The following is a 15,271-nucleotide window of genomic DNA, read 5'->3' on the forward strand; positions in this document are numbered from 1 at the left end:
GAGCCCAGGTCTACAGACTCGGGCTCATGCTACAGCCCTAAAAATAGCCACATAGATATTCCCGCTAGGGCTGGGGCTCTGAGGCTGGGGGAAGGGGTGGATTTCTTTCTATGAAAGGATAACTACATAAGGTAGTAGCATCTTCGGGCTCTAAATCCACCACCTCCCAGAGTTTCAGAGCTCAAGTGGGAACGTTTACTTGGCTATTTTTAGTGTCATAGCAGGAGCCCAAGTCTGTACACTCAGGCTCTGAGACTCACTGCTGAAGTTCCCTCCCCCCACCCGCCAGTGTAGACAATGTCAGGGGCCATCCTCCAGCTGGGGAGAGCTGAACCACAATGAGCTGCATCCCCTCACCACTAGTTCTATACCTGTTAGTCTTCTCCATACCAGGGAAACCCTCAGCTGGGGAGCTATGGCAGCCTTCTGCTCTTTCTGCCATGGGAGTAGCATAAATGGAGCAGACAAGGCATCTAGATCTGGCCTAGAATTCCTTAAAGGTAGGCTGATCTTGGTTAAACATATTGCATCAAGAAACAAATCTATCCAAAGATCTGTTTACTGAGACAGAGACTACTGTATAGCATTGCCTAAATGAGGGACTCCACTTTCTTCCCTCCTCCAAGTCAATTATATATCATATCACTGCTTAATAATAATATGCAAGGTAGCAGACTTCTCTTTCTAGGAGGCTGGTTGTTCAGAATCTCCAAGTAATTCAAATTGACAGAATCAGAATGTCCTGCATAGTCAAATTTTCTTTCTGGTGGATTATGGCTTAAATAGCATCCAAGTTTCCTTACAAATACCTGTTTAACTTTACAAACATTTAAGATAAAGAAGGTGTCAATGAAGTCAGAGATACAGATGCTTACCATAGAAGACGACTGTTTCTAAGAACAGGAATTCTTCCTTGCTGCATTTTGTTTAGTCTGCTCATCTTTGTGCTTGATCAGGAAAAGAGGTAGTCTGAGAGTGTACTGACCTAGCACTGAGCTAAGCTGTGGCTAGTGCCACCATATGAAGGGCTGGTCTGCAAGAATGCCTGCTCAAATGCAACTGTAATTACAATGGTACAGTACTAGTGGATGCTGACAATTGTTTCTGGATTTTCACTTATTACCAGGGTTACAGTCTATTTTTTAAACATTCTGGAAATGCTAAGGCCAGAGTGGATGAACAAGTTCCAGCAATTTAATACACTTTTTGCTATCCCTTGGGGTATGTCTTCACTACCAACCGGATCGGCAGGCAGTGATCGATCCAGTGGAGATCGATTTATCGCGTCTAGACTAGACGCGATAAATCGATCCCTGAGCGCTCGCCCGTCGACTCCTGTACTCCAGCTTAGCAAGAGGCGCAGGCAGAGTCAACGGGGGAGCGGCAGCAGTTGACTCACTGTAGTGAAGACACTGCGGTAAGTAGATCTAAGTACGTCGACTTCAGCTACGTTATTCATGTAGCTGAAGTTGCGTAACTCAGATCGATCCTCCCCCGCCATCCCCAGTGTAGACCAGGCCTTGTTAAACAATCAATGTCACGCTTTTGTTGGGGCTACATAGGTGAGGGTCCATAAGAACCTTTTTGTTAGCAGATTTCCAACAGCCTGTATACAAACATTACAAGTATAACTAAGTCAAAGGACTCAATTACAAGATGTTTGTTCTGTGACCTGGTCATTACACAATTCTAGTGTATATTGTAGATGGGTCCTGTAACCGGGGTAAAGCCTTGGATCAAGGTTCCATCTACATTACAGACTGGAACTGTGTTGTGACTGGTTCACAGAACAGCCATGTTGCAACCCGGCTGATCTGGCTGTATCTGAAGTGTTGGTGGACCCTAAGATACTCTGTTGCTGTCTAAGGACTTTACAAGGAGAAAAGAGAGCAGAATCAGCATGGTCTGTGCTGCAGGGGGCAGGACGAAGGACAGTATCAACCTATGTGCTTTAAAAGCTTTTAGCCTCTTGAGAAAAGGTTTTACAGTGAGAACATACCTTGATTATATGAAGTGTTCCCAAGCAGTTGAAACAATCTGCAGGTCAATCACATTTTAACTTTGAGGATAACCCTTTCATGGCCATGTTATAATTTAACACACAAGCTAAAGTTCATGTTATACCATAAAACAGACAACTGAGTTCTTAAGAGAAATCAGACTCTGGATCATCATACCGTCTGTCACCTGTGACCAGGTAGATTATGATGTCATGAACTGTGGTGGTGATGATGCTCAATTTAGTTCAGCTGCATTAAGAGGAAATGTAAACCACCTGTGCCAAGGGGCATGAGATGAGGAAACAGAAACCACAGAACCACAAAGCTCTGAAGTGAATACATGGCTGAATTTGCTTTCTTGGGCTTTGCTCTAGTTCATAAATTGGTCAAACTGTGTTTATCTGCTCAGCAGAGCCCCATGATAGACTTGTATTCACATCAGAGCCTTTGATTAACTTAAGCATGGTCAAGAAAGGTTTCTTAAAATCTAAGAGTGATTTCAGAACTACTTGAAGAAATCTATGATGAAATGAAGGACCCAAAGGCATTTAATTGTTGAACACATAAAAGGAAGTATATTTAAAATAAAAAAAATTGGTCAGACTGTAGAGTCAGTTACCATTTTTAAGGAATTTACAGGGCTGTTGTAGATGAGTCTTTTGGAATAGCCAGTTTATCGCATTGCTTAAACTGGTTTCTTCATTGCACAGTATTTTCTCTTAAAATGTGTGCATTTTTTAAACATTACATACATATTAAAAATCAGCATTTCTTTGCTTAAACTTAATTAAAACGTTAATACTCTCAGACAACACAGATCTGAAATGGTGAAACCAGTAATTTCCCCCGCCCACCTTACAACAAATTAAATTGAGACAAAATTACAAACACATTTCACTACATGATTATTATTAATAAAAATCAGTTTTTTTATAAAGTTGCCCAAAATGCAAGGGATGTGCATAGGTTTACAACTTAGTCATAATATTTTATTTTATTCCCTTGGGTACGTTTTCCCATGAACGGAATGTATTTTGCTGTAGATTACAGGTTTTTTTTCAACACAGATACACCAACGGCATGAACGCTTGCGACTGTCCACATGCATTAAGAGTCAAGACCCAATTTCAAATCTCTAAAAGGTTTACAGAGTTCTTCAAAGAGACAGTATCACATTATCTGGATGTTACATAAAAATACTTAAAAATACTATTCTAAAAAAAAAAAAAAAAAGCAAAGAAAGGCCTTTAAAATTTATGAATTTGTTTTGCAATCATTAGACTAATTATTTCAAATAAATAAAGGAAAGCAAGGTATCCCAATCCATAAAATCAGACTCTAAATAGAATGTAGTGTTCCACCCCCAAGTTAAGGTAACAGAATCATTTATTATTATTATTAAAATAGATTATAGAAAGCAGCATCTATTTTGTGCAGTTTTTAGGGGCCTTTGAAATAATAAGCTATGATTTCCAAAAATATAACATTCCAAAGGATTGAATAATACATATATTGAAACATATATTTTATTAAAGTTTAGGAGAACTGATTAAAAAAGATACTGTCTCTTTAAATTAGTGTTTAATTTTTTTTCTCCTCCTATCTATTAGGACATGACAATAATTATAAATTTAGGTCACACTACATCTAGGTAGTCTCTAGGGGCCAAGATCTGTTGACACAAGGTCAATAACAAAGAGGTTTTCCATGTATGAGGTGGTTCCCAGTATTGATAAAATTCTTCAGTTATCTGGTGAAAGGCCTAATAGACCCAGGAGACTGGAACCCACTGTGATGCTGTACAAACAAGCTCAATGGCTTCCTCCAGATGCCTGATTGTTTCATCAATTTCATTGTTGATAATTGTTAGATCAAAGTAGTGTGCATATGTTCTCTGTAAGATCTCAGATTCCTTTTGCAGGCGCTGAAGAGATTCATCCTGCACAATGATTGGAAAAGAAAGCAAGAGAGATAAATTAGATTCTTTTGTTCAGTTTTCTGTTTGTTGGTTACAGAGAAGGAAACAGCAAAAATAAAACCAAATTTAAGGATTCATGAATGACTTATGCCCTCTACATAATGTCAAATTCCATGCATGTTACAAGGAAGAAACTAACTTGCTTCTCCCTCGTAACTTTACACAAAATCACAATTCTCAACAGAGGTTACTCAAGACACATCAGGACACTTATCTAATTTGTGGGAAGGGTTAAACAGACAGGGGATAAGCATGAGGATTTAAAAAAAATAGAAGTAAGAACCAGTACAAACATGGAAAGAGTGCCAGTTCATGAATGAAAACATACCCAGTTCACAAATACAAGCTGTTTGGCATCTATCCAGACATCGATACTGGAAACATGACAGGATGTGTTTTCAAGTATCAGCTGTTTTCGGACAATTTCTGTAATATCTATTACTACTCAGCATCAGTCTTCGAGTTTCACTTCCTTTTATTTTAATAAATATTTACTGTGGACAGTCTAAGGAAATTCTCACTCTATTGCTTTCTAATTTCTCTTTTACTATAACCCTCTTCTAACATCTTATGGTCTATCTGAGACTATTCTAATTCCAGACTATACTGGTGCAATTCAAGCCCACCAAAAATAGCTGCACCAGTTTCATCACCTCCAACTCTTCTGGGAGTTGTGTCGGGAACCTGCCCTAAATTGAGACCAGGTTATCATATATGGCCTTTGGAATCATATTTTGTGGGTGCTCCTGCCACGCTCCTCCAAGGCCAGCACTGCTCACATTCTGGGATTCATTGATTGAGTCTGGGCTTCCAAATGGAGCAGGGTTGCAGGAGGCTTGTGGCATGGATGACTCACGCCCCCCCTCACCCTGGGGGGCCTGCTGCCTCAGTTCTGTGGTGAGAATGAATGATGGGAGTTTAAACTCTCTTCTCACAATTCCCTCAGGATACCAGAAGATCATCTGAAATTTCCCACAAGCCATTGCTTCTAGGAACTGTGGGATAGGTACCCAGGAGTCAGTGCAAATGAAATGTCATCGCACAGTGCAATATGGAAATGGGGCAAAAGTACTCCCAAAACAATATGGCCAGTATGGGCACACTGCAGTGTTAGTACCTACCCTGGTGTTATCCCACCAGTTCAATTAGCAATGGTTCAGTTCTCTAGGGTACCAATAGATGCAGCCCAGCACTCCAGTGCTATAAAACACAGAGCAGCATTGAGTGGTCTTATTACTTGAAATTATTTGGGCCACAAAATTTGATTTCCATAGTCTTTATATTAAGAGGTCAACTGGGTTCCCTTTCCTCAACTGACCAAGTATCTGGGATTGCACTGAATAAAAAAAAAAAAGATGTGGAAGCTGTGCCTTTTGGGGCATCTGAAAATCAGCATTCAGTGGGAGGAAACTGGGATGAGGCACTTTTCCTTTCCTATACCATGAAACTAACCATTTCTTTGAGTACAGTTCTAGATCCTGATTGAATCGCTTCAGAAAAGCAGCAGCTCCTAACAACTGTACAGTCCCCACTAGTCAACAGAAGGTGACTCACTCTCTCCATATTTGAACACTACATTCAAACATAAATGTAGCCAAGTGCTCCTCACACAGACGTATACAGGGAATGACCTTTTAGGGAGTATTATGCACCCAAACAAGCACATGTGAAAAACAATATGTGCAGATTTGTCCTATGCTATTCTCAAGTCAATTACTGATAAAGAGAGACCTTAGGTTGTGCTAAATACACCACTGGGACACCTACAATAATGCAGCAACCATGGCAAAATCCTCAGCTCTCGTCAATTATCAGAGCTCAACTGACTTCAACAGAGCTTCAATGATTTCTACCAGCTGAGCATTTGACGCCTTTGTGTTTAAATTAATCTACAAAGTGAAAAATTATATTTGTATAAGTGCTACATTTTTAGCACTTTCAAGATACCTAATTAAAAGGTACATTTTATGTCTGTAACCCCAATGTTTTAAAAATACACAGTACTGGACACTGTATATTTCAAATGAGTATAAACCTGAAGCGATTGGACTAATACTGTATGTTATAATATAAAAGGTTTTAGAACTCGGGACACAAATGTAGGTTTTCACAATCAGTTTCATGCCAGTATCAGTAATACTCAGTAAATGTATGGATATAAACTTTTTAATCTACACTATTTTATAATGGTAAATTAGCAGAGAAAATAGAAATCTGCAGGGAATCTATAAAACATGTGGGTATTTCCTTTAAAAAAAGGAAGACAGGAAAAGAATGAGAAGAGTTGTTCTCAAATCTTTACTTCTACTTGGCTCTGGTCCTAGATTTTGCAAAAACAAAGAGGGTATTTCAAAAATATCTATTAGATTATAGCATTTAACTGTCACTGTTGCTCCTATGTAATATTTTATAGACAACTAAGGAGATTGCATTTTGGGAGACCTACACTACTTACCCTCATGGAAATGCAAAATGTTACTTTTACCTACTCCTAGGGGAATTCTGCGCCAAAAAATAAAAAATTCTGCAGCCAAAAATAAAAAATTCTATGCATGATATAAAATTCTGAAAAATTCTGCATATTTTATTTGTCAAAATAACGCAATATAATCACTCTGGTTTCAATTATTTTGGTAATTTATTTCAACGACAATATAATGGATGGAGAATTGGAGTGGGGAGCATTGGAGGAAATCCCCAATCCCCCATGCCTAACAGTAATGTAACTAGGTTTGACCCTTTATTTCTAGTTATTAGTCAACAAATATATGCAGACATATGCTCAGTGTTACATCCTAGGCAACTGAACAGCAATTGAGGGCTGGGGAATCAAACTCACAATTTATATTGACTACTGACCATCTCCAGAAAGGTCAGTAGCAAACAGTTCATGGAGCCCATTCTGATAGGAATTTTTTTCAGTCCAAAAATTTAGACCAGTTCTAATCACTAAAGCACCAGAAGCATTTATAAGCCGATACTGTCCTTTACACCACTCTGGCAATGTAAAGGAGCCTTAAAACATTTACACCTGTTTTATACTCCTGAGGGAATTCACAAAGAGAATGGGAACAATTCACTAAGTAGGCAGGCTGCTACATTCTGCTCTGCCTGAGGGGACAGAGCCTGTCCCACACCTACCTCCTCAGAAACACCCCGAAGCCCTGCCCCTCCATGCCAAGCATGCTGCAATAGCAAGCGAGAGGGACAGAGTGTCTCTCTCCCTCTCACACACACGACTCTGCAACCCCCACCCTCCCTTGGGTGGTGATTTACATCTCTACTGGCTGCTCCGGGTGCCCGAACCAACCTGCCTGCACTGCCGGGGAGGGGCGGATGACTGCTTTTGTGGCTTCCCTTTGCTTCCCCATCAGAAGTCATTTTTCTGTGGGGAAGCAAAGAAATCTTCAGGGGACATGAATTCTGCGCATGCGCAGTGATGCGGAATTGCCAGAGGAGTATTTTTACTATTGTCCTCAAGAATGTAGGATACGTCTTTTACTTTATTGAATTAAGGATTGGCCTGAGCTGCAAAGTTCTGAAGTGGGTCCAAACTTCCTCAAAGTTTGGGGAGGAGGAGCCAGATCAAGGTTTCTTGTTTGGTCCCACCTCTAATTTGAATATACGACAGAATTATCACCTATCTGCATATTCCAAATTTACAGCATTATTTGTGCACATGTCCTTTAAAAAAACCTGAATATCAGAATGCAAGATATATATCTAGCCACACTGGATAACAGCTTTGGCTAAATGTTTCTGGTAAATTGATTAGCAGTTAAAGGATTTATGTCACTTAGCATGTAAGTGGCCATAATCAGGCTTCAAAGCTAACATTCCATTAAGACCTCTCTTTACATTGTGAAGGTTAGCTTGGCAACCAGAAGGGATATCATTTTTTGTTTTAAAATTAAAATGTTAAAACTAGAGATGTGCTAGGACATTTGAAATCTCTAAAATTTGTATTTTCAATTGTGCCAGGCAGTAAGACATTTCAGGCCATGCATTTCTGGGGATTATTACATGTTTTGTGGTTGAAGATATCAAGCACTTGGTTTGTGCCTCATAAAACCACGAGAACCATCCAATATTTACCCAGAAAGGCACTGTATTTTGTGTCTTTACTCTCAGTTACAGTGGGATCCCTGTAAACTGGAGATACTGTACATGCATTCTACAGTCGGTTAAAATGGCTCAACTGTGCATTGCAGGATAAGGCTGTTTGAACCGTGTCAACCACAAAGTCATAATGTGCATTTCCTAGAGTAGGAATAAAAGTCTCTGTGCTCACTTGTTTTTGAGGCTATCCTTTTAACTTTTTTCTTTTTGCCAATGAATAATCCTTCCATTTGAATGAGCTTTAGCACAGATGTCTAGGTCTTTATTACTTTATACTTTTATTCTAACGGCAAAAGTAATGTTGAGTGGGAATAAGGATATCTACAATCTAAATCTATTAAAATAATCAGAATTGCATCTTATCAGGTCCTAGCTGGTACTTACAGGCAATTTTCTGCACCATTTTGGCAGCTATATAAAATGAATAAGAGTGCAGGAAAATGAAAAGAAAGGCAAAGATGATAATTCAAGAAAAAACATAAGGAAAAAAGACAGTCATTTACAGATGTTTGCGCGTCAGGTGTTTGTAAAAATGAAACAAAGCAGGATAAAAAGGTCAAAAGGGCTATTCTTTATGCAAATGAATCTTTTGTAAAAGAAAAAAATGAATGGGAAATATGAAGTATGCACACGAAAACCTAGTCTGGTAAGACACATCATACCACAGTTTCTGTATATATTCCATTCCCTCTCAAATAGCACAATAGATCCAGGTGAGTAGGACCCCAGATTGCATTAATGTCCACTGTTATTACTTGTTTTTTAAAGTGAGTGTTAGTGGTTCACAGACAGTGACAGTTTTAGCAAGTATTCAAAACATTAAAGCATGGCTCTGACTTTGCAATGGAGTCCACTTGGATGAATTTTTATACCACACAGATCGAATTGCAGGATCTGGGCCATAAAAAGTAAACAAAACTTAAAAGGAAATACAGCACAAGAGCATAATAATGAGACTAAATATTTGAACCCTAACCTTTCTTGGTTTAACTCCCCTATGTCTTCCATCTCAATGAGGGGAAAAAAGCCCAATCTTGCACATGCCCACACTGTAGCTCAGTACATCCCAAACCAGCAATGTGCTTTCTCATATTAACCCTCCCAGTTCTCCCCCATCTCTCATTCTACAACATGAACTTCTGAATGGTTAAAAGAAAAGTACCACTGGTATTTCAGAGTAGGAGATTTGAAACACCACACTGGAGCAATCAGATAATTCTGTAATAACTTTGGGCCAAAAGACACATGGATTTTTTTAAAAAAAGGCAAAAATAGTACTGAAGATCTTCAGGGGCTTTTGTGCATTTACAATGAGTTGTACAATAGCTCCAGGTAAAATAATCAGAAAAGTTGCATAACAATCCAGGACTGATTCTCATGCTCTTGAGCTGTTTTTTTTAAAAACAGTTATGCAATCTGCTGTGCAAAATAATATCTACCATTACAAGTGACTAAGATGCAGCATTTTAATATTTGCTCATATAAATTTACAGTAAATGATAACATCAGCAATGTTTCAGAGGAATGATCACTACATCATTTTAACATAGCCGAAATCAGAATGCTCTGAGACATCTTCATTTCTGTGTTTGGGAAACTTAACAGTTAAAACAAAGTATCAGAGGGGTAGCCATGTTAGTCTCTATCCACAAAAACAACAAGGAGTCCAGTGGCACCTTAAAGACTAACAGATTTATTTGGGCATAAATCTGTTAGTCTTTACGGTGCCACCGGACTCCTCATTACTTAAAACAAAGCCATTTGTCTTTCACTTTTTTTCCATAATTTTCTTGCCATTTTACTAATTATTTATGGTATTTGTGTTTGACCATGTTTATCCTTTCTGGCCCATCATTTATCTGCAAGAATCTGTAGTGAAGTCCTAATTCTAATTGTGTTATCACACACATTATGTCTGGGGAAGCAGACTGTTGCTACAAACACAGGATTATCACTTCCCTGCAGGATCAAAGAGATGGAAGAGGGATTTGCTAAGAGAGAATGTTCTTATTAAGATACAAATACAATTAACACCTTACTAGAGCAAAAAAAAAGGAAGGAGCTGGTTATAAATGTTTTGTTTGTTCTGGTTTGAGCTAAATCCTGAGGACTTTATTTACATAAACTCTCTTTGAACATGAACACTTAATTTCTCACCAGCAGGTATCCATTCCAGTTTCACAGTTCCAAGTATCACAATGTTATTTGAATGTAATAAGCAAGTTTCTGGTACATTGCTTTGGGATTTCTTTGCTCAAAGATGAAACTTAGTAGCAGCTTCCTCCTTCTACTTGGGGAGGAAAGAGTAAAGTAGATTGAATGATTCAGAAACTGGAAATTCTTGGACAGCTGACCAATTAGCTGGCTCAATGGCCACAGCAAGGATTTTGGAAACAATTCTTTTAGGTAGGGAGGAAATAAAACTGAACAATATATTTTAAAAGGATATCAAATGATCAATACTGATCTATATATCAGCTGATGTTAAAGTTGTCATGTGAAGAGCTAAGACTACTATGAAGTGCTTCCCTAGTAGTGACAGCGCATGGATCCTTGCAGCTCAAGTTTATATTTAAACGTAGGAAAAATCATTTGTTATTCAGTAAGATCATCTCAATCTTAACTTCAGTGGTGTTCTGACCCCACTATAAAAGACAACTGGTCAGTTAAAATGTTGATCTTATTCACATACTGAATCATCCATAGAATTGTGTCTTCTGATAAAAACATTTACCTGTAATAAGCCTTACCTCATTAATGCCTGGGGTAATCGTAGGCGCAGCAATAAAAACAACAAAAGGGGCAAACTCTGCAGTTCTCAGGACCTTCAGTGCCTATGTAAAAAACATTAAATACTTGAGAAGAGGAACAAATCAATCAACAGGATACAAGTTTAAATACACAAACAGAGGGAAGAACTAACAAGACTTTAGATCAGTTTTAAAATATAATCAAGAAATATTAAGAATTAAGACCCTGATCCTGGTAAGACTTACAAATGTGCTTAAGCTTACAGTCACATTTACTCCACTAAGTCTTTGCAAGATTGGGGCCCAAACTGTAAGTTCATCATAAAGAATTGCCAGGGTAAGCATCCAAGATTTCATATGCAGGGTATTTTTCCTACAGAAAAAACTAAAAATCAGTTTATATTTAAAAGCTAAAGAATTTGCATTAGCCAGAAAAACTTTTGCTATGGTTATTCTCAATGGGTCAAAATGTAAATTGTACTTTATAGTAAATGCTGACTAAAATATAAGAAAACATTTTCTGGTTGAGGATATTGTTCAACCTACAGATAAACTTATTTTTATTTTTGCTGAAGCAAAAATGTTCTGATGTGGAAACTATGAAGCTTTCAAAGTGTGAGGGTACTGAACATACTAATAATTCAATAATCAAACTGAGACCAATGGCCCTGCTAGAGAGGCCACAAGCTACCTCTATGCAGAAGGGTAAATGTAAAGACAATGGTTATGCTTAACCTGACTCAAACAGCAATGATTTATGAGTGACAGATAGTTCCACAAATGAGGCCCTACTACAGGGAGTCCCTCCTCCTGGCCTGTTCCAGACTGAAACTTGGGGTAGGTAGCAAGCAAACATAACCTAGCTGATCTCAACTGTCTGGGCAGAACGTAGAGTGAAAGACACTCCTATTCCCTCCAAAGCAGTACGAAGTGGCCCTTTGTTTTTTAAACCAGCCTGACAGCCAGCTGAGTTGATGTCCCTCTCTGCTGCTTGAAATCCATCTTCAGGTATAATCAGGTATGCATTGTTTCTACAGAAAAAAAGAGGTCACCCTGCAAACATGGGTACATGAGTCAGGGAAGCTCACAGAATGGAGGATGCCTGAACCTGGAATACAGAAACAGGGTAATTAACTAGAACTGGGCTCATGGACAAGTACTACTATGAATCTAACGAATTAGGTGAGCTGCATTATACAGTGTAGTCAGATATCTTATTTTTGTTCTGAAAAAGTCTCCACTTAGGTGAAACAAAGTTCATCAACTGCACTGTCCAGAACCAAATCTGTGATCTCATGAATCCAGCCACAAAAGAAGAGAAGAGCCAGTGTAGAGAAAACAGACAACATTGGTCACAACTAGTTAATTTTGCTCACAGGGGGATGAGCCCTGCAAACCAAAGCAGTGACTGGTGAAAAAGAATGCAGACAGTTCATAACCCAGGAAAAATAACGGTCTGGCTTGTTGTCTTCTGGGCTCAGCTGCTCCTATTTTTAATTGGTTCCTGCAAGTTATTTCAGGACTGGTCTCTTGTTTCCCCATGTCCTTTAACCTGCTTGAATATGAATTCAAAGGCACTACAGCTAAAAATAAAACATACAAATACTCGGCCATCAACAGAAATTCATATCAACGTGGGGGGTTCCAAAGGAAATTAGTCAAAATGTTCCATTTAGGATTTTATATCAAGATTGCAACACTGTGAATAAAGTATTCATATTCTTTGAGTTCGTGAATTTACCTACTCACTGATGCTATTATAACACAAAGACATTAATAAATATAACTGTAGCCATTCTATAGGCAACACCTTCCTATGGCATCAGTGATTGACAGAGAATGCTATTTCTGGGATTGCTGACCTAGTAACAGCAGGGAAGTAGGGGGCAATCAGGACAATGCAGAACAAAATTCCCTCCTGTGTGTGGTATCAAAGTGAAATCTAGGGCTGACCATATTAATGCATTACAGCTGGCCAGCACAGACAATCAGCTGCTTCAATGGACAGCTAAGTACAGTGAACAACAATGTAACAATAATTTCCCTTATTATATTAAAGTGTGCAATAAGCAGATTTTCATAGCAGTACTGGTCCCTTGCCAAGACAAATGGTGAGCTCATTTCTACTTCTTACTTTTACCCTAACAATCAGTAGAAAATGATTTCATACACTGAAGTTCCTGTGTGGAACCATTGCCCCACATACTAAAAACCTTTCACATTAAATGTATGATGAGCTATATGTCTTAAATTCTATGGTCAAAAAATGACTGGTGACAGAATGTAACAAAATAAAATTCAGGTGTCTCTGATAAGTTTTGCATTTTTATGTATTTCCAATAAGTACCTGAGGCTCTACATCAAGTATTGCAATTAGTCCCTGCTCATGGATCTTCCGTATTGTTTCCAGTTTTGTCCCGTACATTGCGTCCTCATGGCTGCCATATTCCAAATATTCATTGTTGGATATATCCTGCATCATTTGCTCATGCGATACAAAGTAATAATTCTTTCCATTTTCTTCATCTTTCTTGGGAGGTCTGGTTGTGTCTGAAATGTCAAGGAATGCAAAAGGACACAATTTAAATGTGGATTTTTTGTTGGCCTATTAATAGTTATTCATGTAACAATCCATTCCCAAACTGTTCTAAATCTTGATTATTTTTTACATATTTTCAAAGTTTTATTCACTTGCTCGACAAAGGCTTACGTTAACCATCAATTATTATTTAAATGATTCTTTTAAACTTCAAAGGTGCAGGGAGAGGGGCATAAGGTGTGTGTGTCTCTGTCCCGTTTCTGTATAATTGCTAGCAGAGAATGGTGTTTAGTTTGGTGGAAGACACTTGTAACTCAATTGACTCTGGAACTTGTATCACGACTATGCGTAGGCTTCAAGCACAGGGAAGAGAAAGGGGTTTTGAAATCCTCCAAGCCTTCCTTCTTCCTTGGTGAACAAACCCTCCTGATAGACACTTGCATATTCAACCCCCAGTGACTCTTGTCTGCCTTCAACTCCCTCCTCAAACCTTGATAAATTCTGCAAGAAGAGGTCTCCAGTGCACTCCTTCCTGCCTCTCCTGTCTCAATCTAATCTTGGGCTTCAAGGCATCATTCTGACTCTCCACCTCTAAGGCCTTGGCTCCATCCTCCCAAAATTCCCTCACCACCTCTCATCCTCTCCCTCTTCCTCTCTCTTCAACCTTGTATCCACTGGTACTATAGGCGGAGCTGATAGTATCAACGATAGTTAAGGTTGCCCAACACTTCCCATTATAACACTCTTTTTTTTTTTTTTCCACAACCATTTAGTTCAGAAGCTCTCGTATCTCCATACTTTGGAACAGGGACATGAAATTTGGCGGGGGTGGGGAGTGTCACCCTAATGTCAGGGATGTGTCTTTTGGTGTATTCAAGACAATTCACCCAAATATGGTCAAGTTAGAAGCATCACAGTTAACACCTTTCTTCCGAGCCTGTGTGAAGAGTTTGGTAGCTAGATTCCCCACTGAGCTTGCTCTAGCACAGGGCTGTAGAGTCTGTGCAGAACTTTCACTGCAATTGCTTCTCTCAGCTGCCAGGGGCTGTTGGGCAAAGGAATGTGGGAAGAGGAGAGTGATGCTGGTAAACCAGGTGCCAGCAATTGCAAAGGCTGTAGGTGTCAACTGAGCACTGAAATTCACAACTGGAAACCAGATCAGCTCACCCATATGTCAATATTGTTCAAAATAGGTGTTAGACTTGTAAAGATGTCCATAAGTTGCTAAATACATTACTCTAACTTATAATGGCTGTATACCATGCTATAAAGTAATATGCAAGTTTTGCTTTATAATTGTAAAAATGCCCGCTCTGAACTTGTGAACCTAGGCAGGAAGAGTGGTTCCTCTGCCCATCAAGGACTATCAAAACTAAATGGGACAATGTAGGACAAAAACTTTGTTGATTGCCCAATCCACCCATGAAGTTATGTGCAGGAGCAATCATACCAGTGGTTTGAACTCTGGGGGAAGGGCATATAAAGACGCTTACAAGAAGAAATAGCTCTTTCTCTCTGCCGTTTGGACTCTCACAATGGCTGGAGCTAAGAAGTAAAAGCAGAGATCCCCAGGGTCAACCTGGGTTAGCCCTAAAAGACGTTCAGTGGAAAGATTACAACAACTCTGTCACCTTTCAGAACCACAGATTGTAACTCATTTGTGCTTATATGTTGCCTGCTTTAACCTGTAAATATCTCTCCCGTTTCTTTTTCCCAGTTAATAAATCCTTAGTTAGTTTACTCTAAGATTGGCTATCAATGTTGTCTTTGGTGTGAGATCTAAGGTGCAAACTGATCTGGGGATAAGTGACTGGTCTCTTGGGACTGGGAACAACCTGAATATGTTGTGATTTTTGATGTAAGTGACCATTTATCACTAACTCCA

The 15,271-nt window shown here is 38.9% G+C and overlaps 1 protein-coding gene across 6 annotated transcripts in view; it reads right to left on the reverse strand.

The window, feature by feature from the left end:
- Window positions 1-2,547: 2,547 nt before the first annotated feature.
- The window catches only part of LOC112116985 (peripheral plasma membrane protein CASK), a 408,250-nt gene continuing 395,526 nt past the window's right edge, over window positions 2,548-15,271 (reverse strand). For all 6 annotated transcript variants that reach the window (XM_024214779.3, XM_024214778.3, XM_024214777.3 and 3 more), the window contains 3 exons: window positions 13,195-13,397; window positions 10,848-10,931; window positions 2,548-3,939 (listed from right to left, as the gene is read on the reverse strand). In XM_024214779.3, coding sequence (XP_024070547.1) covers window positions 3,763-3,939; window positions 10,848-10,931; window positions 13,195-13,397 — 464 coding nt within the window. In that variant the 3' untranslated portion in view covers window positions 2,548-3,762. The remainder of the gene's footprint in view (window positions 3,940-10,847; window positions 10,932-13,194; window positions 13,398-15,271) is intronic.

Source organism: Terrapene carolina, unplaced genomic scaffold (assembly GCF_002925995.2).
Source record: "Terrapene carolina triunguis isolate 2854851 unplaced genomic scaffold, T_m_triunguis-2.0 Scaffold24, whole genome shotgun sequence".
Lineage (NCBI taxonomy): Eukaryota > Metazoa > Chordata > Testudines > Emydidae > Terrapene > Terrapene triunguis.